Below are 26,862 nucleotides of genomic sequence, written 5' to 3' on the forward strand. Positions count from 1 at the left end.
TTATTTATAGGAAAAATTCTGCATGGCCATTTTGGTACAGGAATATATGTACAAAAATTTGTTTAGTATGTACAATAATGATTATTACTAATATTAGCGTGAACAAAATTCTACTGAAACTATTTTCAGAATCCTTTTGTTGATTGGTTTATCTTTTCTCATTTTTTTCCAATTCCTTTTTTAAAAATGGTTTTGAGATAAATGTATTTGGCATTCATAGTTAACATATTGGAATTGCAACTAATTTATGAAGTTCTTGAAAAAGTTAGAAAAACTAAGATTTAGTAGAATTGTTGGATGTAAAAGTTCAGCAAAAAGATGATGGTTCATCTAATAAACATTAAAGTAAATATGCAGGTATTTCCCTGATTGGATCTGTTCTGACAAACTTTTGATTGTATATCCATTAATAATTTGGCAACTATAAATTCAAGTATCCCATTTACAGTTCTAATTCATTAAAAAGGTTGAAGAAAGAAACTGAAAAAGCATTTCATTAGGCAAACACAATGTTCCTGACAGTTGTAGTGCAAGAGCAGACTAAGTTATAGTGCTTACTAACTATATAGTGACCAGGGGTGGGATTAAAAAAATTTAACAACCAGTTCTGTGGTGGCTAGATGGGTGTGGCTAGGTGGGCATAGCCATGTGACTGGCTGGGTGTGGCTTCTTTGTTTTTTCGCAGCACCCTTGCCCGGTTTTTTGGGCCTTCTGGGCCTCAGAGAAGCCTCCTGGGAGGGTGTTTTTACTCCCAGAAAGCTTCCCTAGGGCTCAGGAAGAAAAACATGGAGATTGGAGGGGGCACACAGTACCCCCCCACTCCATTTTGCGGCTTTCTGGGCCTCAGGGAGCCTCCTGGAGGTGTTTTTGGTCCCTAAAGGCTTCCAGGGGCCCAGGATGGAAAAAAAACAGAGCCTGGAGGGGCACACAGCACCCCCCCCCCAATTTTTTGGACCTTCTGTGCCTCAGGGAAGCCTCCTTGGGGAGACGTTTTTGCTCCAGATTTCCCTGGGGCCCAGGAAGAAAAAAAAATGGAAGCTTGGAAGGTACGCGAAATACTCCTCATGCTCTGTTTTGTGGCCTTCTGGGTCTCAGGGAAGCCTCCAGGGGGCATTTTTGCTCACAGGAGGCTTCGCTGGGGTTCAGGAAGGAAAAAAGCGGGCCCTGGAAGGGGCACGCAGAATAGACACACCCTGGTTTTTTGGGCCTTCTGGGCTTCAGGAAGCCTCCTAGAGATGTTCTTGCTCCCAAAAGACATCTCTGGGGCCCAGGAAGGAACGAAACTGAGCCTGGAGAGGCACACAGCATCCACCATGCTCCATTTTGGGGCCTTATGGACCTCAGGGAAGCCTCCTGGGGGCGCATTTTTGCTCACAGAAGGCTTCCCTGGGGCTCAGGAAGGCAAAAAATTGAGTGGCAGGAGCAGTGCTGCACCTCCTCCATTGTTTTGCCTTCCTGGGCTTCAGGGAAGCTTCCTGGGCAAAACAGTAACGCAAGCAGAATCCTGGAACAGCTGATCATGGGGGGGAGAAGAAATATCTTAAGGAGTAACTGGGTGGGGAAGAACTCAGTGATATCAGGTATGAGCGCAATGTTGCGCATGCACAATATGGAATGACTGGGCAACAAGGGGAAGGACAAGAAGAGAGGGGTGAGGCCAGCCAGGGGCACAATTTGCCAGTTCTCCGAAATTGACAGAATCCTAACAACCAGTTCTATAGAACCAGTCTGAACCAATAGAATCCCACCCCTGATAGTGACCTATTTTAAAGAAAATAAAGTTTCTTGAACTCATTTAGTTATGTGTTCATATGTTGTTAAAATATTTATAGTCCGATTATATTCCGACTCACCGATCTTCTGTGCTATGCTGATGTGAATGACATTATACCTTACCTTCATTCTACTGTAACATTTGCAAGTATATAATTATTAATACCATGCAATTTTTTTTCCAAAATTGTCTCTTTGGAAAGAAGACAGATCTCCTCCCTGCAGATTCACATAAAAGTGTTTCTGATCGCTTCAGAGCATAATGCAGAGAATAGTTAGTGATTTCAATTCATTCTTTTGAGGTTCCAAAATAAATAGGAGTGTTCTTTTCAATTGTATTTTGGGATATTACCCTTATTGGTATTTTACAATGCATATCTTTACCTATAAATATTTCAATTTTACAGGTTCAGAGGACTACAGGAGTAGATTCAGTGGGGAGTGTTTTATGGACCTCATCTGTCCTGAGAAATGCCGCTGTGAGGGAACATTTGTGGACTGTTCCAACCAAAAGCTTACTAGGCTTCCAAGCCACCTTCCAGAATATACCACAGATCTGTAAGTGTAATATTTTTGTAAGAATAAATATAAAATGCTTCACTATAAAAAATATTATTTTTGTGGCCCCAGCCAGATGTTATCAAATACATCAATGGACAAGGTTTGCTGACGGAACCTAGCCAATCTTGAAAATCTAAATTTTATTTTATTTTATTTATTTATTTATTTTGTCAATTGCTTACACGATAATAGGTATAAGTAAAAACATAATTATGAATTCATGAATACATATAAGAAAAATAAAAAAATAAAAGAAACAATAAGACAAGACGGTAGGCACGTTGGTGCGCTTATGCATGCCCCCATACAGACCCCTACAGACTGTCAATAGTAGACAGTTTAAGGTCAAAGTTTTTGGGGTTTGGGGAAGAAACCACAGAGTCAGGGAGAGTATTCCACACATTCACCACTCTGTTGCTGAACTAGTATTTCCTGCAATCACGTTTGGTGCGATTAACCTTGAGTTTGTATCTATTGTTTGCGTTGTCTTGTGTTATTATGGTTAAAGCTGAAGTATTCATTGACAGGTAGGACATTGCAATGTATGATTTTATATACTATACGTAGATGGAACTGTAGGTGGCGTAGTTCTAGGTTTTCTAGGTCTAGAATTTTGAGTCTGGTGGCATAAGGTATTCTGCAACGAGTAGAGGAGTGGAAAACTTTTCTTGTGAAATATTTCTGGACTTTCTCAACTGTGTTAATATCAGATACGTAATGTGGGTTCCAGACTGATGAGCTGTATTTGAGTATTTGGTCCAGCAAATGTTTTGTATGCTCTAGTTAGTAGAGTGATATTACCAGAGAAAAAGCTATGTAAGATTAGATTAACAGCCCTTAACGCCTTTTTGGCTATGTAGTTACAATGGGCTCTAGCACTTAGGTCATTTGAGATGAGTACTCCAAGATCCTTGACAGAGTTTGGATCATCAACAAGGTCTTGACTATTCAGCCTGTATTTTATTTTCTGATTTTTTTTGCCAATATGTAAGACAGAGCATTTATTTGTTGAGATTTGAAGTTGCCATTTGTTTGACCATTCTGATACATAGTCAAGATCCTTTTGAAGGGTAGCAGTATTGTCTGTGGTATTGAACAGCTTTACATCATCAGCGAAGAGAACGCAGTTGCTCTTAATATGATCACGGAGTATGTAGAGTATGAAGAGAGTTGGTCCTAGAACACTGCCTTAGGACAGGTACAGAATTTAATAGGACGCTCCCAATTTTGACCATTTGTTTGACAGGAATGCTTCTATCCAGTTATGCAGCTGTCCAGAGATACCATAAGATTTTAATTTTAGCAGTAGTTTGTCGTGTACCACTGAATCAAAGACTTTACAGAAGTCTATGTAGATTGCATCTATTGCTTTGCCCTGGTCAAGTTGTGTAGTCCATATGCTTTTGCAGTGTAAGAGTTGCAGATTATATGATAGTTTTTTCCTAAAACCAAACTGTTTATTAGAGAGTAGGTTGTTTGTTTCTAAGTGGAGGATGATGGATTGGTTAATAATTGATTCCATGACTTTACAGATGACGCAGCATAAAGAGATTAGTCTGTAATTTTCAACTAGGCTGGGGTCTCCCTTTTTGAAGATGGGTATGACCATGGCTTATGACCATAGTTTTGGCAAGGATCTGGTCCTGAAGGATTTTTCAAAGATTATGCTTAGAGGTTCAGCTATGGCAGTGGATAGCTTTTTTAAGAAGTAGGCACATATTCCGTCTGGTTCAATAGATAGAGATGGTTTTAGATTGCTGATTGTTGTTTTTTAACATTGTCTTCTGTAAAATTGATATGTATTAGATCATTGTAATTGTCTGTGGTTCAACTAGGAAATATTGGGCATGATCCATTGCTGTTTACAAATACTGAGCCAAAGAATGTGTTAAAGAGGTTGGCTTTAATAGTGTTGTCATTGCAGTCTTTACCATTAGGTCCTTTCAGGGGTGGGATGGACCTTGAGTCTTTTAGTTTGTTGTTTACAAAATTGTAGAAAGCGCGGGTGGAATTGGTGCGTAGAAGGTTTTCTTCTTGTTTAATGTGATAATTGGTGCATTCAGTTTTTATCTGGTGGCATAAATTTTTGTATCGGCTTTTGAAGTTGGCAACGTGACCAGATTTGTTTTTCTGCCAAAGTGATTTCTTTTTGGATTGAAGCTTCCTTATTGTTGTGGGTAATTTGTCTTTTCTGGTTTGGGGAGTTGTTAATGGTACATGTAGTTTGATGACTCTTTTGACTTCAAGTAAAAATATGTTGTAATGGTCTTCTACAGTATTGTATCCAGATAATAGAAATTGCCAATCAAGGGATGAGAGATTGTTGTTTATAAGATCATAGTTGCCTTTTTTGAAGTTATAATTGGGAATTCTGTCGTTGTGATGATTTTTGTGTGGACATATGTTGAAACAAAATTCAATCATGTTGTGGTCACTGTTGGAAAAGGGTTCTTTAATTTGTATTTCATAAATTGAATTCAGAAGATGAAATCAAGGCAGTTGTTAAGTCTAGTGTTGTTGGTTACTAGTTGTTCTAGTCCCAGATTTGTTACTGCATGTGTGGGTTCAGTTGTACATTCATTAAGGGTCCAGTTAATATGAGGTAGATTGAAGTCACCCAGAAAGATTAAAGCGTGTGGGAAGGATGCTGCCCATGTTAGTAGTGTATTTAGCTTGTTTGCATGTTCAATGTCATAATCAGGGGCTCTGTAACATAGTAAGAACCTGTCAGGTGGTGCTCCATTCAAAATTCAAGAAAGAAATACTTAGACTCTTTTAATTAGAGGAAAGATATCTTTTACTGGAAATGAAGTGGTAGCAACAAGAGAATTCTGAATCTGAGAAAATAGGCGCGTAAATCACATATACAAAGTGATGGAAATGTTCCTACCCCCAATAGTTCAAATGGTTCTTCCAATTAAAAGTTGTGAATATCATCATGTGGACATCTTCAGGTGGTGATGAAGTTTCTGTCCGTTGACCTTGGCATACTTTGTTAAAGGTTTGCAGCTGCGCAGAGAAAAGAAAGCTAAGTAAGAAATAGAAACCTAAGCAAGAATGTACTCTCGCCCCTCCTCAGTTTATACAATGCTAGTTTTTACCACCTCCAGCTCGCTTCCCATACTTATTGCCCCTCCTCCCCCCATTACTTATGGCAGCCGAAAGATGCAAAGCAGAAGTAGAAGATCTTGAAGGCTGACATTACTGAAATGTGATATTTAAGGATAGTTCACAGACGATGGTCTCAGGGATAGCAAGCTTCTGGGTAACTTGGATGTTTTTTAGATGTAGGGACTTTTTATAGAAGATAGCAACATCACCTCCTCTACGGATTGCACCATCTGATCGGTAAACATGATAGTCTCTTATTGTGGAAATGGAGTCAGGGAGAGATGCATTGAACCATGTTTCACAGACAAATATAATGTCGAATTTAGCCGTATTTATCAAGAGGAGAAATTCAGGTATTTTATTTACAAGGCTTCTTGCATTGAGTAGTTAGCATGTAAGGTCAGTTGTGATTGGATTAGAGGTAGTTAGGGGCGTCCGTGCCTAGTTTTGAGTAATGTTGGATTGGATGGGGTTTTTAATTTTAATTTTTTTAATTTTGATTTTTAATTGATTAATATATGGACAGATAAATATGATGAAAGTATTGTAGAGTTCACAACCTGTCATCTGGATTGGTAAAACATCAAGTAGGAGGCAACAGCAAAGAATTTCAATATTCTTGCCAAGAAAGCTACATGGATGTGTCCATGAAGTCTCCTGCTTTGAGAATCAAGTCATCTGACTTTCATCTCATTTTGTTCTTATAAAAATTCTTTAAAGTAAGCTAAACAGAAAAAAGGATTGACCCAACCAGGGAACTTCACGACTGAGCAAATTGGAACCTGTGTTTGTCTAATCTACTTCAACAAAATCACAACTATATAGCTTTCCTTTTCGCAATATTCTGCAATGAATATAAAGATAGGTGCTGAGGACCAACGATGTTTCAATATATTTTTTTTATATTTTTTTTTCAAAAGTCGTCTACACGATAATGATATTTCAATTCTGGAAGCTACGGGAATATTCAAGAAGCTCTCTAGTCTTCGAAAAATGTAAGTCATTTCTTTTATTTGTTAATAGAATCCTGCTGACTCAAATATGAAATATTCATATGTATATTTAACTGAAAATAAGTACAATTCCAAAACATTTTATGTTGTTGTTTTTTAACCGACCACTATGTTTTAGAAATTATTGGTTATTTTATGGATACAGCTTACTGTGATAATTTTGTAACAGAAGGTTTATAATGTTTCTGATTAACCAGCTATTGTTCTTTTAGTTACTCTTTCAGTTTTGTCAGGACAAATCCAAGCAATATGACATATGCCATAATCCCATATTCACAGTATTTCATAGTAGGAAAACATTTAATGGTTGGTATTGACATCTTTTAACAGTTCACTTCATGCTAGCTTAGCAAATATGTATCAATGTAATAAATATTATTTCACAAAATCTGGTGGACATTTTAAGGATATAACTTAGATTTGCAAGAAATTGATTAATGTCTTATGTCTATTAGATTGCATTTACATCTGAAATAAATTTATAGTTTAATAATATTGAGTTACCTATGCCTGCTGCCCAATGTTAAATCTATATATTTCTGGCATGTTTATAAATTGGTACATCTTTTGCTCTGTGTCTACAAACAGCTAAACATCTGGTATTCAGTATTACTTTTAGGCTACACAAGGCCTGAATTTCAAGGCTAGATTGTTTCCTTTATCTAAATTCTAGTCTCGCTGTTGTATTCAGTTTAGTGAAGTCTGCAAAGTAATGAAACATTCTCATGGCTCATGTAAATTGTTAATTTAAGAATACTGTACATGGAATTGCAGATTTACAAAGCAATATTCCATTATTTTTCATATTTCACTAAATTGAATCAAGTAGAATGCATATCAGGTTATCTCCATTTTAATCTTTTAAATAATGGAAATATATTAGATAAGTAAGTTTCATTTCATTAATTTATTTCCAGAAAGATTTCAGTAGCTCAATACTTTGTGATATCTTTTCAGCATGACAATTTTTAAGGAGCAGGCATAGCTGAACAAAGTAATGTTCTTTTTCAGTAACTACAATGTGCAGTACTCATGTTCTCTTTTGCTTTTTTTAACTTTTACTTTTATGAATTTGTTCTATTTTTCTTAAAAGACAAGAATGTAAGCGTACAGGTCAAGTTCAGATACATAATAAATTGTAGTAAATAAATAAATAGCTGAAACAGCAAGAACTAAGGGTATTGTGAGTTGATCATAAAAGTTGTCTTAATCAGATTTATCATAGACAAATGCAGGTAGAATGTGTTTTTAAATAATTGAAATTCTTTGTATCCTCCTTAATTTGCATACTATTTAATCCTATTTTTAAAGTCTATCCTATACTCAGTACTATTGTATTAAAGCCAGATTTGCTTCTTGTTTATATTTTCTGAACAATAACAAATAAGTTTTATATTTGCCACATTTTCTTCCTATTTTATATGAAATGGAATTGAAGGCCCAAAAGAGGTAGAACACATATTTTGAATAAATCATTCTGTGTACTGAATTTATTTTTGCTTTCTTGTATATATGAAAAAGTGATTAGGTTTTTAATCCATAGAAATAGTAATTGATTGAACTATTTATTTATAAATATTTGTTAGTTTCCTCCTCTGTCATGGTGCTCAGACAAGCTTATAAATAAAAACTTAGAAATAGCATAAAATTAATCAAAAATGCATGTCAAGCATTGAAGTGTAGTAGCTTTCAGCACACAGTGAACAGAGAATAAAAAGACATGCAGAAACAAAAAAGTTTGAATTGAGGAAGAAATAATTATAACACCGTGAATCTATTATTTCTTTATAAATAATCTAAATTTTATAATGGATCTCTACAGATAAGCCTTTCCTAGACAGGGATCAAGGGTCCATACGTATAGGGAAAAATTGAGAAATATTTGGAGGCTTTTGGTTGTAGAGAGCACGACTTCAAGAATTCTAGCTGATATATTTTTATTAAAGGTCATGAGGTTTCATTACTCTGCATGTTTTAAAATTCCTGGTTAGATTAGCATGAGTATGCTTGAGATGAAACTGATTGCATTTGTGGTATATCAATCAAACGTGCCAAAACTGAAAAGTCCTTTATTTATCCTTCTTTAAGGAATGCAACATATGGTACCAATATGACTAAGCTGGTGTCCAATTTACACGGTGTCTACATTATTGTGCATTAAATTCAATTTTATTCATGTCCAAAAGGATCAAAAGAATATTACTTTGTGTTGTGTAAAAATCTTCATTGACAAAATACCTGATGGGTGACAAAAGAAATATAGCTATCTGGAACATAAGAGAAGTAAATGGAAAAGACTATGAAATAACTATTGAAATGAATGATCAACATGAAGGAAGAAAACAAAATAGCAGGTGTATTTGTGAAATTAAGGGAAAGAATGTCAGAAGTCCGTTTGGTTCTTTAATGTAATTTATGGATCAATGTAGAATGCGTGTGGTACCAATATTAGCTGGTTGCTTATATAAGTACATCCAGGTACATGTTGTTTTATATGCAAAGAATGCCATATTGAAGGCTGAGAATCCAAATAATTTAAGCAGATATTAGATAGATGCCATCTAAGTAGTTCTGAATCTGTGTGTGTGTGTCAAAAGAAATATCAAAAGAAGTAAAAATGGTTGCATATAAAAATTATTTTCATTGGATATTGCAGCAGAAACATCAGAGTTAGTTGAATGTCATGGGAATTAAGTTGTGTGAATGGTTGAACAAGAAGTGTGTGAATAAAAAAAACAAATGGGTGCTGAATGAATGTGGATACATAAGTGATGGTAAGTATGAAAGGGGTATGTTCAGAAATGGGAAGTGAATCACAAAAGAAATATATGAAGGAAGAGGTCAAAAGGAAGAAAGGGGACAATTAAAGCAGGGGTGGGATTCTACAGGTTCTCACCTATTCGATAGAACCGCTTGTTAACTTTCTAAGCAGTTCGGAGAACCAGTTGTTGGACGAAATCTGCTTTTGTTTTTTTCCACCCTTCTTACATTCTTGGCAGTATGCCTAGACTTATTGTCTCCGAAGGAGGGTTTTTTCCTTTGCTGGTACTTTCTTAAAGGGGAAGAATTGTTTTAAGCTTTTTACACTGCTGTTGGGAGGAAATGCTCCCGTTGGAATTAGCACTTTGAAGAAATAATGGAATAATGAAGCAGAGCTGCCAGAAAGAAGCTTTTAATGACAAGGAACCAAGATAAGTGACATTCAGTAAGGCTTCTTAGATAGCTAGAAAGATTGACATTGAAACATGAGTTTACATACCCTTTTTGAGTTTTGGTCTAAAACTGGTGACCATTCAAAGTTACAATGGCACTAAAAAAAAGTGACTCATGACCATTTTTCACACTTACGACCATTGCAGCATCCCCACTGTCATGAGAGGCCAGGCGAGGAGAAGCACCCCTTGATGTGAGTGATGTCAAGTTGGCCACTCCCACCCAGTCACATGACCAGCAAGCCACACCCACCAACTAAGCCACACCCACAGAACCGGTTGTTTAAAAAATTGAATCCCACCCCTGAATTAAAGTTGTGGTTGAAAAGAGTTGATTGATTTTTAGAAAGTGATAGGTGAGAACTTTAAAGAACAAGGACAGTTTATGAAGCAGCATATAGTTGATAGTGGAAGCAAGGTTAGGAAACTATGGGAAATATAAGGAATGGTGTTTCCGCCATTCCCCAGATTTTCCAGTTTCCTAGCCTTGCAAACTAGCATGCCAGCTAACATACTAGCATAAGCCAGATGTTTCCTTTCCTTTTCTTATTTTATCCCTGTTGGTTTTGGTTTATAATTTATTATTACTTCTACATTCTTTTCATAATGTTACTTATCCCAAAAGGGAAATGATGTATATATGTAAGTATGTATGTATATGTATATTAAGAATTGTTTTGACTCTCAGAGTTGGGTTTTCTTTTCCTGATTGTATTGTATATATTTCTATAATTGAATGTATACTGTCATGGAATCCTTGGGAAGCAGTTTAGAATTTTCTAAAAATAAATAATATAAAAATAAATGAAAAAAGCTCCATACAAGTTACCGCAACTTAAAGCCATCATATAGCTTTCATTCTAAAAAAGTGCTAACGGTGTAATACTGTAATACTGACAGAAATATTATTTCCATATATCAACAAAATAATGCTCATGGTACTAAAACAGAGATAACTGGGATTTTAAAAAAGAACAAAATATATTTGTGTCTCAAGTTCAGTAGCTAAAATTGAAGCCACCAAAGTTATCTTGTAGGCAGAAATACCGCTATGGGCATCTATATCTTTTCTATTATCTCAAAAATGTTAAACAATGATGTAATTTTAAATTATTGTTTACATGTTTGCACTTTACAGGCAAATGGATACTGGCACTCTACAAAGCAAAAAAAACAACAACCTGAAAATCTGTATTTTATTCACAAAACTTCACTTATGTGTCATACAAGCGCACATTTCCAAAATAAAAATGATAAGCTGTTACTAGGTTGAAATTAACCTGCCTCTGAAGATAATTTTCGATATAGAGAGCATCTTTGGAGGACTGGTGTGGTAGCAGAAGACAATCTTCACAGTTTGTCTATTTTAGGTATATTAAAAGTGGCAGTGCCCTATTCTCTCCTCAAGAACTCAGATTTAGCCATTTTAGATAAATACCACCGAATCACCAGTCTTACTTTTGAGGAAGTTTAAAGTGAGAATGGTACACTTTTCCTTGCATTGTACCCTAAGGGAAGCAGATATGGACATTTTTTATTCAGACAGAAATCACATTAGTCACACTATTGTATGACCAGCAACTGGACTTGAAGGAGGGGAATATGCCTCCTCTTGTCACATCTCTCAGCATTCAGACTATTAGTTGTGATATCCTCTTGAGATGCTAGCAAAGGTTTCTGCTCCTATCTAACTATGCACTTTCAATCAGTAGGGTACGTACTACAGATGACCCATTGACCACTAAGTTTGGAGTGTTGCGGACTCCTTTTCTTTCCTGTCTGCTGTTTAACATTTGCATGAAGCCATTGGTTGAGTTCATCCACTAATTCAAGAAAAACATGCCCTTATTACACTAATGATACTCAGATGAACATTGCTATGCCAGGCCAGGAAAGTCTTCTCAGAGATGTTCTGACTCAATATCTAGTATTTGGATACAATATAAAAGGTTGAAGTTGAATCCCAACAAGATTGAGTTTATGTTTCTCCAGAAATTACCTGGTACTCTGTTCCAGTGATACCTCAGATTCAGAGATGGTATTCAGCAGGTTCTGACCAGTTCTGGAGAATCGGTAGTAGAAATTTTGGGTAGTTTGGAGAACCAGCAAATAGCACCTCTGACTGGAGATTTTACAGTATCCTTCCCCTGCCACGTCCACCAAGCCACACCCACAGAACCGGTAGTAAATTTGAATCCCACCACTGTCCAGATTGGATAGCACTTCCCCAAAGCAGAATGTCTGTAACTTAGAGATTCTCCGAGACTTGTAGCTACTATGTGAAGGCCATGGCTAGAAAAGGTTTTGCCCAACTTTGGTTGGTGAATCAAGTGTGGCCCTACCTGAGAGAAAAAACTTCTGGCCATAATTATTCTCTTTTATACCTTCCATACCTTCTATCTACCTTTTCCTGGGGATATAATGGCTCAGCATTTAAAGACTCTGAACTTCTCCAATGGAAAGTTGACAGTTCAAGTCTAAGACCTGAGCACCCCATGAAGGGTTAAGCTACTGTTACTTGGCCCAGCTCCTGTCAACCTAGCAGTTCAAAAGCATGCAAATGTGAGTAGATAAATAGGGGCCACTTCGGTTGGGAGGTAACAGTTTTCTGTGCACTTTGGGGTATAGTCATGCTGGCCACATGACCATGGAAATATCTTCAGACAATGCTGGTTCCCTCGGCTCAGAAACTAAAATGAGCACTGCCCCCTAGAGTCAGATACAACTGGAAAGAGGAAACCTTTGCCTTTACTTTTTGTACCTTCCAGCAAGGTTGTGGCAATACACTCTATATCAGCGGTCCCCAACCTTTCAGGTTTGATGGATTGGTGGTGGTGAGAGATGGGGTGGTTCTGTGTGAGTGGCAGGCATGCACATGAGCACATGCAAATCTATTTGTGTGAGCAGTAGATTCATGGGTGCTGCTTGCGCAAATGGAACTGCGAGCACAAGCATCTGTCACAAACAAAGCTGCATGGGTATGTTCTCCCACAGCTTGCATGACCCAGTTCCAAACAGGCTGTGGCCCAGGAATTGGGGGGGCTGTTCTACATGGTGCAGCCTCTGAAAAATACTTGTAAACTGTAATTGGTCTAAAATGTAGAATCCATCTTTTCGACCAGCCTCTTGCTGGAGATCTGGATGATGCTATGACTCCTAACCTCTAGGAATATAGTGAAAACAAAATTTTTGAGAATGGCATTTGTGGATTAACATTTTCTCATTGGATATGTATTTAAATTTGTTTTTATCTTATTACTGATCAGTGGTGGGATTCAATTTTTTTTTACTACCTGTTCTGTGGGGATGGCTTGGTGGCAGGGGAAGGATATTGTAAAATCTCCAGTCAGAGATGGGATTTGCTGTTTCTCCAAACTACTCAAAATTTCCACTACCGGTTCTCCAGAACTGGTCAGAACCTGCTGAATACCACCTCTGTTACTGATATATATCTTGTATAAAATTGATCATATCAGTTTACTAAGTTATTTTAATGTTCTGATTTTAAAGACTTTCATAAAGCTTTTGGAAATAAAACAGTATAAAACTATAGTAAAAAATCAAATATTTTGTGGGCAAAGAATGGGGAACTGGACGTGATCCCGAGACCAATTCCATTCCCTACTTGGCTTGGTGGACTTGATAACAGTAGAAATCAATGCTTAAGCAAGGGAAGGGCTGGTATCACCTATAAAAGCACAGATGCCAAATAAGGCAGGGGGTTGTCAATCTACAGTACATTTCACCTTATTCCATAGACAGCTCCTGGATGGTTCATCCCTTGTGTGCGTTTCTCTGCAGGAGAAGGCGTGTGCCTGAAAGAAAACTTTCATCCAAGTATTGGCAGCTCTTCTTATACCATATGGGGGAAGGCTGCTTATGCAGGATGAAGTCAGCACTTGAAAGTTTGTCCAATTCTGAATGGCATTAGAAGTCAAAATCAAGGCAGGTGATGAAGAATGCCTACTAGATTGATTGTCCTAGGTGTTCAGTTTTTCATTATACAAGAGGTAGAGCTGTGCTTGCTGGCATTCCCAATTCACCCAACTATCTCTTGTTACAGTTAGCAGAGAGAAAGCATACATTTTCAGATTTCCAGAAAGGGAAGTACCATGTTAGATGTGCCATCACAGACTTCAGTGTTCTATGGAGTTTTGAATGCTAATGTTGTTCCTAAGATAAAATTAGCCTTTCATTTCTTACTATGGTAACATATGAACTTACCAGAATTTATGAAAATTAAACACAAAGGAGACACATCACCCTAATAAGACACCTTAAAATATATTTGATATGCTACTATTAAGAATATATTGTCAGGCAGCATTCATTTGGAGCCTTTGTCTGTTGGGTCAATAAGTCCGTGTCTAAGCAGCACAAAAGGATTCATTGACACAATTGATTTCGAGGTCAATTGTGTCTCCTTTGAAGAAGTCCCCCAGGACAAATTTACATGATAACTCATCATGAATACTGAAAAGCCATTAGATACTTGCCAGTAATGAATGTGAATTACACATAGTTAGGACCACTGAACTCCCAAGGTACTGCCAACATATGAGAAATATTTCATGAACTTAGGGATAAAAATTGTCTAGATGACAAAATATCGACAAATGTACAATTAGGACCAATTAAAAGTTTGCATATTATCACATTAACCACCCTGAAACTGATATATTTATGTAAAACTATTCATGACTTCTTGGAGGAAAGTTTTCTCATTAAGCTATCAATGCTGAAACCCCTCAATAGAAGGCTCTCAGTATAAGAATAACAGACAATGTAAGAATAGCAGCTATCAAATACACTAGTCTGTTTTGGGTTCAGTACTGCTAGATTCAGTCTGCTATTAGTTTTTGACCTTCTAGTTTACCCAAATCTAGTTGCAGTTTAGTATGGTGCCAACTACACTTATATGATTAATTTATCAATTTTTACATGAGTCCTACAATACAAGAATGTCAAAAGGAAACTTTGAGATTGGCTTGGATTCAGAGAGTTCCTTCTAATGGAATACTTCTATGTGTTAGAGGCACCTTTCTTGCAGGATCAGCAGAACTGGGCAGGAAAATTGACCCTAAATAGATAAGTGTTCTTCTGTTTGCATAAGTTCTTAGATAAAACATTGCAAGTGTCCCTCAGATGTGTACACAGAATGGCATTTGAAGGGTAGTGCATTGGCAGAAAAGAGATTGAAAGATTCCAAGGAAAACAACAAAAATGCATTATTCTACTAATGTGAGATTGCTTTCAGTCCAGCTGGTTACAAAGTGAGGAGGGGTTGGGGATTTTTTGTTTGTTTTCTTGTTTGTTTTTACAGGCAAATAAATTTTGCAGCTTATTTAGAAAATGACCTTGTAGTCTGCAGGGGTAAAGATGAATTAATTTTGATGTAAGTTGAAGTTTGTTGAAGTTTGACAGTCAATGGATTTCCCAGGTTACATTTAATCTGAAAGGAAGAGTTTTTCTCTTTCAGTAATAGAAGCTGATTAGGAGAGAGTGTGTGTGAGTGTGTGTGTGTGTGTGCGCTTACTGTCTATCTTTTTCCTTTGTGAGTGGTGACTGGTTGTTTTAAATTCAGAATCATCTTTCTTTAAGGTAAGTGTGACAATTCACACTATATACAGGCATACATCTTTTTCTCTAAAAGTGATTCAGAAAATTTGTTCGTGTTTTCAAAAGGCTAAGGCAAACATAACCTTTGGGGACATTTATTATTAGACAAAAAGGCAGGATCATTGTAAAAGCAACTCTTATATTCTTAGGATTCAGAAAGTGATGCTTAAGTTCATTGTTCATTGGATAATAATTTAGCACCAAATGGTTGCTGTTTTTTTTTTTTTTTAAAGATAAAATTCTTCCTGAGCCGTTACTGACATTAAACATAAAGGCAAATATGATATAGTTACCAATGAAATGCATGAGTCACTTTAAAAGAGCTCACATGATTATGGTTGGTTTTGTGCTTTATTGCTACTGCTGCTTTATTGTATTCCTCTCAGACAGCAGGAAAGGTGATGGGTCACAAGCTGTACAGTCAGGCTGCCTCGGCTATTCAGGAAACAAAAAATGGACTACCTCATACATACTTGCCCAGTGATGACTACAGGTAGTCCTTGACTTACAACAGTTCACTTAGTGACTGTTCAAAGTTACAATGGCAGTGAAAAAAGTGACATCTAACCATTTTTCACTCTTACGACCATTGTAGCATCCCCATGCTCTGTGATTTACATTTGGATGCTTGACAATGGTCACACTGTCCCCCGGTCATGTGATCATCTTTGCAACCTTCTGACAAGCAAAGTCAATGGGGAAGCCCGATTCACTTCACAGTTGAGTTACTAACTGGACAACTGCAGTGATTCACTTAACTACTGTGGCAAGAATGGTCATAAAATGGGGCGAAATACACTTATCAAATATCTTGCTTAGCAACAGAAATGTTGGGCTCAATTGTGGCTGTAAGTCGAGGACTACCTGTATTACAATGAACAGATTTTATAAAGCATATGAACCAGAACTATCCTGCTCGGAGAGTGGTTCTTTCTTCAGCTTATAGTCTTGTAACTTAAACATCACATTGTTTTGTCTCATCTATTTTCAATAAGCTTACTTAATAAAGTTTTCTTTCTGAAGCTGGACTTTGTTGAAATAACACAAAACCAGGCACCAGTTGTTTCTATAGATTAAAATTACTATCTTGGACACGTGATTTTACATCATTTTTATGAATGCATTTTTGCTGTTGCATGTGTTTTAATGCATTGTTTTAACCATAAAATAATAAAAATAATGCTTTAAAATGTTGCTATTAAAATGTATTTATTTAATTCATCAAATTTCTAGCCCGTCGAATCTTCTGCATTAGTAGTAAAAACATCTGCAATATAACAAAAAATTTAAAAACACTATTGGATTTATATATAAATAATCAATCAGTTGTCAATAACTAGTAGTAATAGTAAGTTATGTAGCCTGTTCATCTTTAAACAGGGCATATCTCTCCTTTAATCATGATAACATAATGTCCTCTTTAGTAGAATTACTTCATAAATGAGGTAATTAATAAATGAAGTAATGCAAGCTAATTTCTTTGAAGCCTATTAAATGGAATAGAATGTACTGGGAATGTAAAAAATGAAATAAATATAATAAAAGGATCCTAAGTATAATTTACAGAATAGCAGATAAAACTGAGGTTAAAATGTTAATGGATTTTATGAGTTTCCTATCTGCAATCAAATTTCTGGTTTCCTGGTACAAGTATGTAGCATTTTAAAATAAAAGCAGATGTCCTAAAGAAATTTAAATGAGAACAGGTTGGATGCTCTGCTGGCACAGTGATGCCACATGTTGCATTTGTTCTGAAACGGATATGCTAGAAATCATTGGAAGAATAGGAAGTAATTTGATTATTAATTTTTAAATGAAATATTCAGAAGTGTGGCATGAATTCAACATGAATAACAATTTTGAAGCAGAAAATACCATTGCCATACCAAAAACAAACTTCAGTTTCAGCAGAAATGGGTGTTTTTTTTTCTGATCTACCAATTCTTTTCCACCTTAAGAGTGAGAATGTACTTTTGAATTTCTTTTCTTATGTTAGGCAAACAGAATGTGTGGAACTAATATTATATCTAAACAATTCCAATGCCTCATCTTGTTCCTTGAACAATCTTTTCTTCAACAAAGTGTAGCCTTGACTTGTTTTCTACTCTTCAATTAAATCACAATGAAGACCTTATAAGGACACTTCACCCCATGGGGCTTATCAGATTAAGAAGTGTCGGCAGGTATGGAGGCTGCAAAGTGATGGAAAGCTGTGTAACTAACACTAGCAGCAATTCAGTAGCAGTTCCATCAGTAAAAGAGGCTCGAAACACCAAGAGAAAAGTTGGAAAGAAATTCTTAAAAGAAAAAAAAACTTCCTTGAGAAAGAAGAACTAGATCACAGAAGCCTCTTTCCTATTGGAAGGAAAGTGAAATATTGCAATTCAGATTTCAGCATAGCCCTGGAAATTAAATTGGTTCCATTCTTTTAGCTTTGTTTCAGCTATTGTTCACCCTTTGTTGCCAGCGCAAACATGCTTGCATTTATCTTACACAAAACATATGTTAAATAATGCTGCTTGTGAATCTGTTTCCTCTTACAGAAATTTAAGTAATAACAAGATCAAAGAGATCCGAGAAGGCACTTTTGATGGGGCAGCGGGAGTGCAGGAACTGATGTTGACAGGGAATCAGCTGGAATCTGTGCATGGACGAATGTTTAGAGGTCTCACGGGACTCAAGACGCTGTATGTATAAAGTCTGTTTGCTCTTTTGGAAGAGAGAGAAGCAAAGCAATACTGCCTGTTGTGGGTGTACAATAATAGATGCAATGTCAGGAAAATGATTGGGAATGAAGAGGAAAGTTTTCCCTAAATCAGTTGAATGGCTTATTAAATCTGTTGTAATTATTTTCTAGGTTGAATTTCTAACAATCTTGAATATCACCAGGGCTGTCAAACTCGTGGTCTACAGGCTGGATGCGTCATGCGCTTCCCATGCCGACATCTGGTTTAGCGAAGGAAAAAAAAGTCACGATACGTTATGTGACACCACCGTGACAACGCAAGTTTGACACCCCTGACCTATTTGGCACAAATTGCCCTTTTCTTCATAAGTATTTTTTTTTAACTCCAGATCAATTGCTCAATGCATTCAATAGAAATTAGCTTGGGTTGATTAATTAACTAATTGCATTTTATGTGGCTGCTCATCAGACACTGTAATTTTCAATGGCTGACAAAAAAGGAAAGAAAAAAGAAACTAAAAACCAACAAAACCAAACATAAAGCATATCATTAAGATGAAGATTGTATATTAAGAATAGTTCATGTTCATATATGAATTGGGAGCAACTAGCTAAATTTGCTCGTGTTGGAAAGCAAAACAGAATTATCTCTACTTACTTGGAAAAGAGATCACCAGAAATCACAGGGCTGTAGGATAGGTTGGGAAGTCAAAATGCATTCCACAAGACAGCAGTGCATTCCACAAGACAGCATCACTTCCCTATTGCTGCTAAGAAAACCACTAAGAATTGATTTTCTTTTCTTTTTTATATGTGAGCTGGATCATAGGTAGACAACTTTTGTTGTTTTCAATCTCTTGATGATCATCTCTCCACAGTATTAGAGAAAGAAATGGGAGCTTACAGTTCCATGGCAGTCAGAATGCCTATGTAGTAATGCATATGAAAGATTTTCTTCTGCAGACTCAATAAACTATGTAGAATAGGTTGAGAGAAAATTGAAGGGTTCATGTGTTTATTACTCTCAGTTTAATAATTCCTGAATTATTCCTGAATCCTACCTTATATTTGAGTGAAAATAGAAGCTCCCTGGGTATTTCAAAGTCAACCTATTTTACTTTTTCCAGGAGATCTGGGTACATTGGCCAATTCTTAGGCAGCCCATTCTTCTTCTGATTGCCTTATTGCACAAAACAATTCTTTTTCTGTGTTTTTCCCTGCTCCCTCTCCAACATCAATTCAGTAAGTCTAATTTTATGTTTGAATCTTTTCAGGATGCTCAGGAGCAACATGATCAGTTGTGTAAACAACGACACATTTACAGGACTGAGCTCAGTAAGATTACTCTCTTTGTATGACAATCGCATTACCACAATAACGCCAGGAGCCTTCAATACCCTTGTTTCTTTATCTACCATGTAAGTCATCTGTTATCACTTACGATCTTGCATTTACTTTATTGTTGCTGCTTTCATTTAATTATGTGACACCCCCCCCCTTGGAATAATCTTGGAGAACATTCCAGAGCTTCATGCATGTCGCCTTAATAATTTTCAAAGTAAAGGGAGATTTTAACTGGGGATTAGTATTCTTGTTCTCATGTTGCAGCTATGAGGCCTAATAGGAAGAAGTCTTTAAAGCACTGTGAGAAGCACTGTTTCTCATACTTGGCAACTTTGAAATGTGTGGACTTCAACTCTTAGAAATCTCTAGCCAACATGAATTCTGGGAATTGAAGTCCACTATCTTAAAATTGTCAAGTTTGAAAAAAACTGTCAATACAGATTCTTAGTCATCCAGGTCAAAAGTGAAAAAGCACCTTTCGGACATTTGAAAAACTCTGTTTTAAAGGGTATCCTAGAAGAGACAATGTCTAAACTGGATAAGATGGTGAAGGTTTTATAGTTCAGGTATTATTAATTGTTAGAGCAGTTGCATTTTGGGGTGGATAGTCTCTTGGAATAAAGATTAAGGATCCTGGTTTATAAAAAGACAGACAAATGTCCTCATTTCTATTTGAGAAGGTTTCTTTTTCAAAGATATCCAAAAGGATATTTGTTTTGTTTTGTTTCTTGTTTTCTTATTTATTTTGACTCCCCATCTTACTATAGGGTAGCTCTGGGCTGCTAACAGTTACATATACAGTTAAAACATAAAAAGACATTAAAACCAAGGATACATGGAGAGGGCGGGGCTGGAGGTGGAATCTTTTATTACTCAATCAACCACCTTCATTGCACTGTTCCCCCACTTGGGCTCCAATTTGACTGGCACAGCCACATTTTTAGATCCTTACAAAAAAAAATAGGAGGGTTGGGGTCCAACCTCAAATCAGGAGACAAGATGTTCCAGACAGCAGGAGCAACAGCAGAGAAGGTCCTATTCCTGGACCCCACCAGTTGGAATAATTGGGCTGACAGGACCTGTAGGGTGCCTTGTCTGTTGGCACAAGTGGGGTGGGCCACCCTGTAGAGTGAGATGATTCCTCAAGTAAGCTATGATCATAATTGTGATCAGCATTCCCGCTTTACCCTAAAAATATAATGGGAATTACTGTTAGAATCCAACAGGTGCTTATGCTAGTGGCTAGAGTAATGTAAGAGCTTTGCACTTGGTCCTTGCTGTGGCTGAAAAAAGAGATATTCACTGAGGCCTGATCTTTGATATATTGAGCAAAATTATTTTATTGGACAAATCAGTTTTCCTGGCTCACAGCAATAGTATAAATGTTCTATTACAAGCATCATTTGAATTTTAATTTCATGACTCAGATCCTTCAGGCCTTTTACTAATCTCTCTACCACAGATCCAATGGTTTTTGTTCTGGGTTTACTTTTTCTGTGTGTATTAAGAGTCTTTGAAGTGTTCTATTTGTATGCCTTATCATTCTTTACTTTAATTGCCACTTAAGTATTCTCACATTTCTTTCCAATTTTTAACTTGACAAAACCTGTATTTATTTTCCCTGCCCTTCTAGACTTTTAAAGTTACTCCTTTCATTTGGGTTTTAGACAGGTCTTGTATCCTGTGCCACAATCATTAAAAACAGCCAAATAATTACAATCCTAACAATGACAGTTGCAGAAGGGAGAATAGACACCTTTAATCTTTTTTCCTCGTTTTGTTAAAATAAAGTAGATAATGATGATTTGGTTTTGAGATATCCATAACATTTTGTTCATGTCACATCATATGCAAATGTGTGTGCGTGTGCTTTATATCATATGTATGAAGAGTCACTGATAATTGTAGTGTGGACATGAATAAATTGCAGAAAGTAGGACTTCAGCAACAGTGTGGTCAATGCCTGGAATGCACTACCTGACTCTGTTGTTACATCCTCTAACCCCTCACTCCTTTAACCTCAAACTATCCAATATTGACCTTACCCCATTCCTAAGAGGTGTGCATAAGTGCACCATCATGCCTACCATCCCTGTCCTACTGTCCCCATTTATTCCTACCTATTTCCTGTATTCTTACTCATGATTATACTTATACCTATTATCTTGTAAGCAATTGACAAATAAATAAATAAATAAATAAATAAATAAATTTTAAAAAATGTTATTTTTTTTTTCAAATTTAATCACAGATATAAATGCAAGCATGCCATTTGTACTAAAGAATTTTCATCCAGCTAGATTGCAATAGTTAACCTGTTTTGGAAGGGAAAGGTTTCCTTTCACCTCAAACATAATCACAATTAATTAGCTACTTTTCAGAAAACTTCATTTCCTTACTTCATGTGATATTTGTGACTATTATGAGAGAAATACTTGATCTACGTGCTTAGATACAGCAAGATAATTTTAATAATGCTACCTCTTTGAGTTTTGCACAATAAAATGCATTATTGTCTGTTTCTTTAAATCATATTGGCTGTTAGATATTCCAGTAGCACAATGATCAATAATTTTGCTCTGAAAGCAGGTTTAGCTTTGCCTTAATATCAATAAATTTCAATAACTATTTATTTATATGCAGCCCAAATTCCCAAGTCCTCTTAAGCTATTATTTTAACTGAAGTTATCTGTTTGAGGCTAGGGAGCAAATTGACTAAAATATATCATGTCATATGCCTCAGTTCATATTTCAGAAACTGCTATATGCATTTCCAAATAACCAAATTGAACTGCACATTACTTTAATAATGTTACTAGCAACCCGCCCTTCCTTCCTTCCTTCCTTCCTTCCTTCCTTCCTTCCTTCCTTCCTTCCTTCCTTCCTTCCTTCCTTCCTTCCTTAAAAAATGCTGGTTGAGTAACTTATAAGACTGAACCAGAGGTAAAGAACCTATGACTTTTCTGATGTTGCTGAATTACAGCTCTCAGCATTCCTCTTCATTGATCTTGTTCTTGTGACTGTTCAAAATTGTAATTTAGCAACAGCTGAAGGACATTGATTTCTAATCCACTCTAGACTATTGTTATTTGTCATAAAGAGACACTTGTGGTTATTGGGGAAAAAAATCTCTTTAAAAAGATATGGCATTAATAGTCACATATCAGATTAACTTGTATTCTTTGGAGCTTCTGAGACTCATCAGATTGTCTTCATATGATGCAGAGGCAGAAACACAAAAGCAAGAGCTTCTTTTTACAGGACTACATTGTTTAGCTACAGCTAAGAATTTCCATTTTAAAATATATTACATGCTGACCTAGTACATGATAAGAAACCTAATGACAACAGAATTTGTTAGCCGGTAGCTTTTTCTTTTTTATGTTTTGTTTTTGAGAAAACAAAAAACCCTGTTAGGCATGCATTGTACCATTGTAAAATTAATTTATTATCAGAAGTTTCCTACTTGAATGTCAATTAGCTTTTGAAAAATCTGTGTCTTGATTTCTTCAATAGCTGACTGAATTTTTTTTCTCATTTTTCATCTAGTAATTTGCTATCTAATCCATTTAATTGCAACTGCCACTTAGCATGGTTGGGGAAATGGTTAAGGAAGAGAAGGATTGTCAGTGGAAATCCACGTTGCCAGAAACCCTTCTTCTTAAAGGAGATTCCAATTCAAGATGTTGCTACGCAGGATTTCACATGTGATGGTAAGCACATTTCTAGAACATAATAATAAGATCATATTGGATCTTTCAGTAGTATGATATTTCAGCCAAATATGAATGCACATAATCGGAGATGAAGCTTTTCTCCACATATAGGTTAAAAGAAATTGTTTTCTCCTATAGGTTTCAACAAGGAAAACAGGCAAAATATAATAAGAAGCAGGGATTTACATGTGTTCTCTTCTTGACATTATCAGGAACTCTATGAATTTGGAGAATGATATTAACCATTGGCCTGTATTCAAAATCTCATTCTTGGAGAATAGCCAGAATGATTAATTGATTGGTCCCACCAAGCTACTCTAAGCGACCATATCAAGAAATCTTTTCCAGTATGACCTTTCCCTAAATAGGCCTTTTAAGTCTTCCAGTATTACACCCCTTATTGCTATAATTGAATCTATCCATTTCACTATTGATCTCTTTTTCCCAGCAATTTAGACTTTGCTAAAGAGCTACTGTAGGTTTTAAATACATGTGTCCAAAATTGGTTAATCTTGATATGATTGACACAATTAGATATCTTTGTATAATCACTGATTATATCAATTTACCTTGACTTATTGTTGGTGTTCTTTTCTCAGATAGCCAGCGTACATTGTCAATAATGGCTCTTTTTCTTCAGCTTCTTTTAGCAGTATCTTTCCATGTAGGGATTCTAATCTACATGAGATTACCCTAAGAATTATTTTGATATTAAGGTTATTGTACAGTATTCTTTTAAATCTTCTTTCTTTAGAATTGGCATTAGGACAATATCTTCCAATCTGTTGGCTGCTGATTGTTTTTTAGATTTTCTGGCATAGTTTAGTTGGAACCTGTACTAATTCTTCTTCCCTTGCTTACTGTACTTTTGTACAGACTTCATCATGCCTGTAGCCTTCCAGCTTAATCATGAACTGAGTGTTAATCTAGCTTCATCTTCTAGTAAAAAGCCTTAACATTTTTGAAATGAAAAAAATTGGCACCAACATTCCAAACTCCTTCACATCAGAGTGCAAAACACAGACTTTGATTCTGCAGTGCAATGCATTTGGCCATTGTTTATTTTAATTGCTTTTCTAATGGAAATTGGAACTTTTGCCAACATAATAAAAGACTATAGTCTGTTCATTTTATTAGACACAGTCAAGCATTGAAATCATTGTTCAAAACTGAAGCCAACGACTTATAACATTGTGAGTCCTGTTCAGTTGAAACAATTAGAATGATTTTGAGAATAATCACCAAATGGCAGGTAGATAATTCTCTGGATTGTGAAATTTTTTAATTAGCTGCCTTTAAAGATTATTTTACATTTTTTTTCTAGGCATGTTTAGATACCACCATTAGCCTGTATCTAGTGCTTTGTGAGCCCACATGCTAATTTTGGAAGAAATCCATGACTTAATAGTCTTAACTGAAAGGCTTACTTTCATAGCAGGAACTCTCTTGCTCTCCAACTGTGAGGTTTAATTTGTTTTATAAAATCTGCTTTGTACAAATGAACACCCATGTTTCAGCTATTAGGTATTTTCATGCACATGCACGTGGATCTCCAGTTTTCGGGAAAAGCATAGCTGGTCTTGTTTCTTGATGCTCATTGTGCTTGTTAAAAACAAGACTCATGATTTTTTTAAAAATAAGGAGCGTATCATATAAATATTGAAAGGCTGGCATAATGAATAAATTGTTCATCATGTCAGGAAACAAATGGATATTTTTCAGAGCATTTTTTAAAGGATAAACAGGGTAAATGTTTTAAAATAATTCAGATCTATACATTAGTCAGTAAACTACAGCGCTAAATAAATGATCCATCATAAATGCACTTTCTCTTTGGTCAGCTTAAATACAGTATTTCTTCTCCCCTCCCCAACATAGTCAAATACAGTTATTTTGCTGTCATCTGCAGGATGACAGCGATTGTGCCTATGATTTCATGGGTGTAAGTAAATATCGAAAATTAAAATGACCCAAACCCCAAATTGATTTCATGGAGGAACACAAAAGATGTTGTTTTTAAAAGTTTTTAAGATTTAATTGAAAAATATTGTTGTTGTTTTTATTGCAAATTTAGAGGGATTTGGTGGGTACAATGTTGGGAAGCTCATGGGCACCTATCTGCTGATTTATCTTTTAAGGGGTAAATCAATCATCCTTAGTAATAATATAAATAAAATAGCAATACAAAGAGTTTATGCTGGTTTATGAAGCAGAGCTCATAGGATTGGAGCATTTAGTTAATTGTATTTTCATATAGAGATGCAGTTTGGTGTAGTAATTAAGGGAACAGGCTAGAAACCAGGAGTCTGTGAGTTCTAGTCCTGTCTTTAGTCTCTGACAATCAGACACAATTGAGCAGAAGGAAAAAAATTGCCATTTTTTCCCTCATGGAAACAATTTTTTATTTCATAAGGTCTATCTCCCTGCCCATCTTTTTAACATGCAAATGTTATATAAGCACACAGACAAACCCATCTAAGTTTATTCCAAATTAAATTTTTATAACTAAATACATGCAATCAGTACTGACACTGGAATTAAAACAGTCTAAAGCAAAGGATAAGCTAAGAATATCATATACGAGGTCAAATTGACAACTAAAAAAGTGAAATTGAATAATGTACCCTGATTATGATGATTTATACCTAGTGATTGTACTAGATTTACATGATCGGAGCTAATGTGCTAGAAATGAATTTTCTCAATTTTATCTCATCTGTATTTATTAACATTATTTCCATCTACTTTCTCTGCTTTTTTGTAGGCAACACTGAAAACAGCTGTCATTTCTCTCCCCGTTGTCCAGACAAATGCACCTGTGTGGACTCAGTAGTTCGCTGCAGTAATAAAGGGTTGCGGCTCCTCCCAAAAGGGGTCCCCAAAGATGTGACTGAATTGTAAGTCATACTTTCACAACTTGTAAAATTGTACATAAGAAGAATTAAGTAAGTATTGATCAGTTTCAATTACTAGTTTACAAAATATTGTTTTTCTTTCAAATCAGAATACTGAGGCTCAACATTCTAAATCAAATACAAACAGATAGCAGGACTAAGTCAGTGCCTGAAGCAATGCCATAGAGATTCTGTTGCCTCAATACTTTTCTAGAGAGATAGTGCCTCTGTACCTCTGCACCCTAGTATAGTAGCAACTTATACAAAATTCTAATTTATATAGCTAAAAAAAAAGTCCTAAAAAAGGAAGGGAGGATTTAATAGGAGAAAAATGTCCCAATCCCCAAACCCAATGATGAACAATTAGTATCCCCAGAACATCACTTTTATTATATACGTCAATGATAATACAATCACAAGCAGTTTATAAATATCTACAATAGGATCGTGGTTAAAATACTGTTTGTAATTCTGATCACAGTATGGTAAAACAGTGAAAATTGCAGAAAAGGGACAAATAAAAAGTTCAACAGGTAAAATTAACCCTCATTTGATAAAAGTGGTTGGCTTTTTATCTTCAAAAAAAAAAGGTTATTTTTGAGGGGGAAAGAATATGATAGAAGACATGAATTTTTTTTTCTTTCAACAGATTAAAACACATGGTCATATAGCAAAACTAATGATTGATCAGAAATGTACGACAATGGTGACAACAGGAATAGATTTGAAGGGGGATTTGAAGCAGATTTAAGGTTGATAAGGCTCTTGATGGTTACTATGGTATTTGTGTGTGGGTTATGTTTCTGTGTCTAAGGAATATTGGTAGAACATTTATAACTATCAACTAGAAAACATGAGTGAGAACAAACTCCTGTTTGTGGGTTTCCCCCTGGCATCTGGTTGGAATAGAAAGCTGGTGTAGATGGGGCTTTG

The 26,862-nt window shown here is 35.9% G+C and overlaps 1 protein-coding gene across 1 annotated transcript in view; it reads left to right on the plus strand.

The window, feature by feature from the left end:
• Nucleotides 1–26,862, plus strand: part of SLIT3 (slit guidance ligand 3) — a 494,586-nt gene that overhangs the window by 359,644 nt on the left and 108,080 nt on the right. The window contains exons 15-20 of the mRNA XM_026696342.2: nucleotides 2,181–2,331; nucleotides 6,366–6,440; nucleotides 17,833–17,976; nucleotides 19,250–19,393; nucleotides 22,869–23,032; nucleotides 25,800–25,932. Of these exons, the coding sequence (XP_026552127.2) occupies nucleotides 2,181–2,331; nucleotides 6,366–6,440; nucleotides 17,833–17,976; nucleotides 19,250–19,393; nucleotides 22,869–23,032; nucleotides 25,800–25,932 (811 nt within the window). The remainder of the gene's footprint in view (nucleotides 1–2,180; nucleotides 2,332–6,365; nucleotides 6,441–17,832; nucleotides 17,977–19,249; nucleotides 19,394–22,868; nucleotides 23,033–25,799; nucleotides 25,933–26,862) is intronic.

This window comes from Pseudonaja textilis, chromosome 2, assembly GCF_049901715.1.
Source record: "Pseudonaja textilis isolate UNSWEBS1 chromosome 2, rPseTex1.2, whole genome shotgun sequence".
Taxonomy (NCBI): Eukaryota; Metazoa; Chordata; class Lepidosauria; order Squamata; family Elapidae; genus Pseudonaja; species Pseudonaja textilis.